This window comes from Cariama cristata, unplaced genomic scaffold (genome assembly GCF_000690535.1).
Source record: "Cariama cristata isolate BGI_N322 unplaced genomic scaffold, ASM69053v1 scaffold41367, whole genome shotgun sequence".
Lineage (NCBI taxonomy): Eukaryota > Metazoa > Chordata > Aves > Cariamiformes > Cariamidae > Cariama > Cariama cristata.
Window position 1 is genome coordinate 1 of NW_009627945.1, and position 2,620 is coordinate 2,620.

General features: G+C 54.9%; 1 protein-coding gene across 1 annotated transcript; it reads left to right on the top strand.

The window, feature by feature from the left end:
* Window positions 1–65: 65 nt before the first annotated feature.
* Window positions 66–2,332, top strand: NME3 (NME/NM23 nucleoside diphosphate kinase 3; the record flags this gene model as incomplete). Its single annotated transcript, XM_009704599.1, has 4 exons — window positions 66–200; window positions 739–840; window positions 1,168–1,280; window positions 2,215–2,332. Coding segments are annotated over 4 exons (468 nt in total), but the record flags the coding sequence as incomplete, so codon positions are not given.
* Window positions 2,333–2,620: the final 288 nt, after the last annotated feature.

The window sequence follows — 2,620 nt, forward strand, 5'->3', positions numbered from 1 at the left end:
TGCCCCCCCGCGGCTGAGGGGGTCGGGTTGGTCTCCTTCCCACCTCACGCCTCCGCCCTCTCCTCGCAGCCTGCAGCGGGGCCAACGAGCGCACCTTCGTGGCCATCAAACCGGACGGAGTCCAGCGGCACCTGGTCGGGGAGATCATCCGGCGGTTCGAGAGGAAGGGCCTGCAGCTGGTGGGGCTGAAGCTTCTGCAGGTGAGCGACCCGGCTAGGCCGGTACCGCTGCTGCTGGGGGGGGGGGGGCCCCCGGGGCGGAGGGGGCCAGGCAGCCCAGGCTGAAGCAAGGCCTGTGCAGCCCCGGCTCTGCTCGGGACTGCCGGGGGGGGGAGAGGGAGGTTCTGCCCGCCTTCTGGTTTGAGCAGCCTGCTGTTGTCATTCGGGCACCAAATCCTCACAGGTCAGAGGGGCGTTGGCACCCAAGTGCCTAAACTGCTTCTGGAGGGGTGACTGCAGTTGTGGGGAGCATGCCTGCCCTTGGCTGTGTCTGTGCTCTGCGGCTCTTGTACATGGCTGTCATAAGCTGGCAGGTGTTGCTCCTCTGACCTGGAAGTTTCTCTGCTCTGTATGTCAGCCTTCAGCAAAGTAAAGCTCTTTTGCTCCTGGAAGTGGGCATCTGTGCAGGAGCTTAACTGTAACATGCACTATCCAGCTTTTCCTACATCTCTCGGGTGCAGGCCTTGCGCAAGTCCCCACCTGCTCAGAGCAGACTAAGCTTTGTGCTCTTTGTGCTCAGGCCTCGGAGGAGCTGCTGAAAGAGCATTACAGTGCCCTTCGTGACCGTCCCTTCTACAGCCGGCTGGTGAAGTACATGAGCTCTGGGCCCGTGGTGGCCATGGTGAGTGCTGGCCAGGTTCTCTGGAACCAAGGAACAGAAAGTAAATACAATGTTTAAGCAGCATTTGCTTGGGTTATAGTGGAAACAAGGTGGCCTCTCTCTTCAGAGGGCCTTGTGAAGCTGCACTGAACTGCAGGGACGTTTTCCGTGGTAAATTAAATCTACAGGCAATTCTGATTATTTTCCAAAATCCACTTTTGAAGACTATTTACAGAGAGACCCTTTCCAATCTCTCACCCAGGTGGATCAGATGGGGAATTTAGAGGACAGACGATATGACCTGCTAGGGGAGTTGTGGAAGCAGATTCTTGTTTTGCTGTCACATAGGTCTGGCAGGGCCTGGACGTGGTCAAGACAGTTCGCACAATGATTGGGGAGACAGACCCAGCCCAATCCAGGCCTGGCACCATCCGAGGAGACTTCTGCGTTGAAGTCAGCAAGTGAGAGATTTGGCTTTTTGTTCCCTCAGTATTTCAGGGCATCCTGCCCAGGTATTCCTGTGCAAGGTCTGCCTGAGCTGTGCGAGTCTGCATCTGCAGAGCAGAGCTTCTCCCTTCTGTGCCCAGATCAGAGCTGTCTCCCTCTGACAGCCTGCAGAGCAGCCCTGGCAGCACAAGCTGACCTCTGCCTCCTGGGCTTGGCTTTACCAGTTTTGTCTTTCCTGCCTCCTGAGGCCTTCTCTGTTGAAAGCAGGTGGGGTGTACTTGTCTTTTTCCTCCAGGGAATCAGGAGTGTAAGGCTGTGAAGAGGAAAGGAGGAGCCCTCTCAGACCTTTCCTGGGGGAGCAGGGCACCTGGAGAGCTGCTCTGGCTTCACTGGGCACCTGAGTCTGTAACAAAAGCCAAGCAGGAGCTCTGTGTGTGCTAGGGTTCGTCACTGGTGAAGATCCACAGGTGATGACCTTGGGTGGCTGCAGCCTGGCTTGTGGTAGACACTCCTTTTATTAAACCCTCCTGGCTTAGGTTTCTGTTCTGTGCTTGCTGATACAAAACCTGCTTCAATGCACCTACTTTGAGAGAAGGAAGGGGGGAAATTTGGAGGCAAAACTTGAATTACTGACACAAAACCAAAGAAAACCCCAGATCAGCAGCCACTTGGAGCTCCTCCTGTAGCAAAGAAATGGTTCCTCCTCGTAGGAAGAACGAGTGCTGGGAACTGGCAGCTCCTGCACATCCATCACCTAAGCCATGTTCAGCGTAACCATGAACAGCCACTGAGCTGGAAGGAGGAGGACTGTGCAGTGGGAAAGAATACTGTAGGATGCAACTGGCTCAGTTCAATTAAATAGGTCAAGGTGAAATTTTCCAAGCTGCAGCTTCCCTCTCACACCTTTCTCTGCTTAGTGCTGGCTGATCCCTTTCCTTTTCCCCACAGGAATGTGATCCACGGCAGTGACTCGGTTGAGAGTGCCTGGCAGGAGATCTCCCTCTGGTTCCGCCCAGAGGAACTGACTTGCTGGGAGGACACAGCCGAGCACTGGATCTATGCGTGAGAAGGGCAGCCCCAGGGAAGTACGTCTTCCTGACTGGGCACGGGGTGTTTTCCATCCATTTCATTGTAGCCCCTTGGCTGGCTGCATGTTGCGTGCTGTGGGGCTTTCTGTTCTGCTTATGTGTGGAGGGGTCCTGGGAGCTGGTCTGTGTATGTAACTGTGGTTCAGCTCCCTGCAAGAGTAGCTGGTTTTTGTCAGCTAGAGTCAGTAAGCAGTTAGTATTGTTGCTCTGTTTGCTGCAGCATCTTAAATCCCAAGTAGCTCAAGGTGATTTACTGAAGTGAAAAC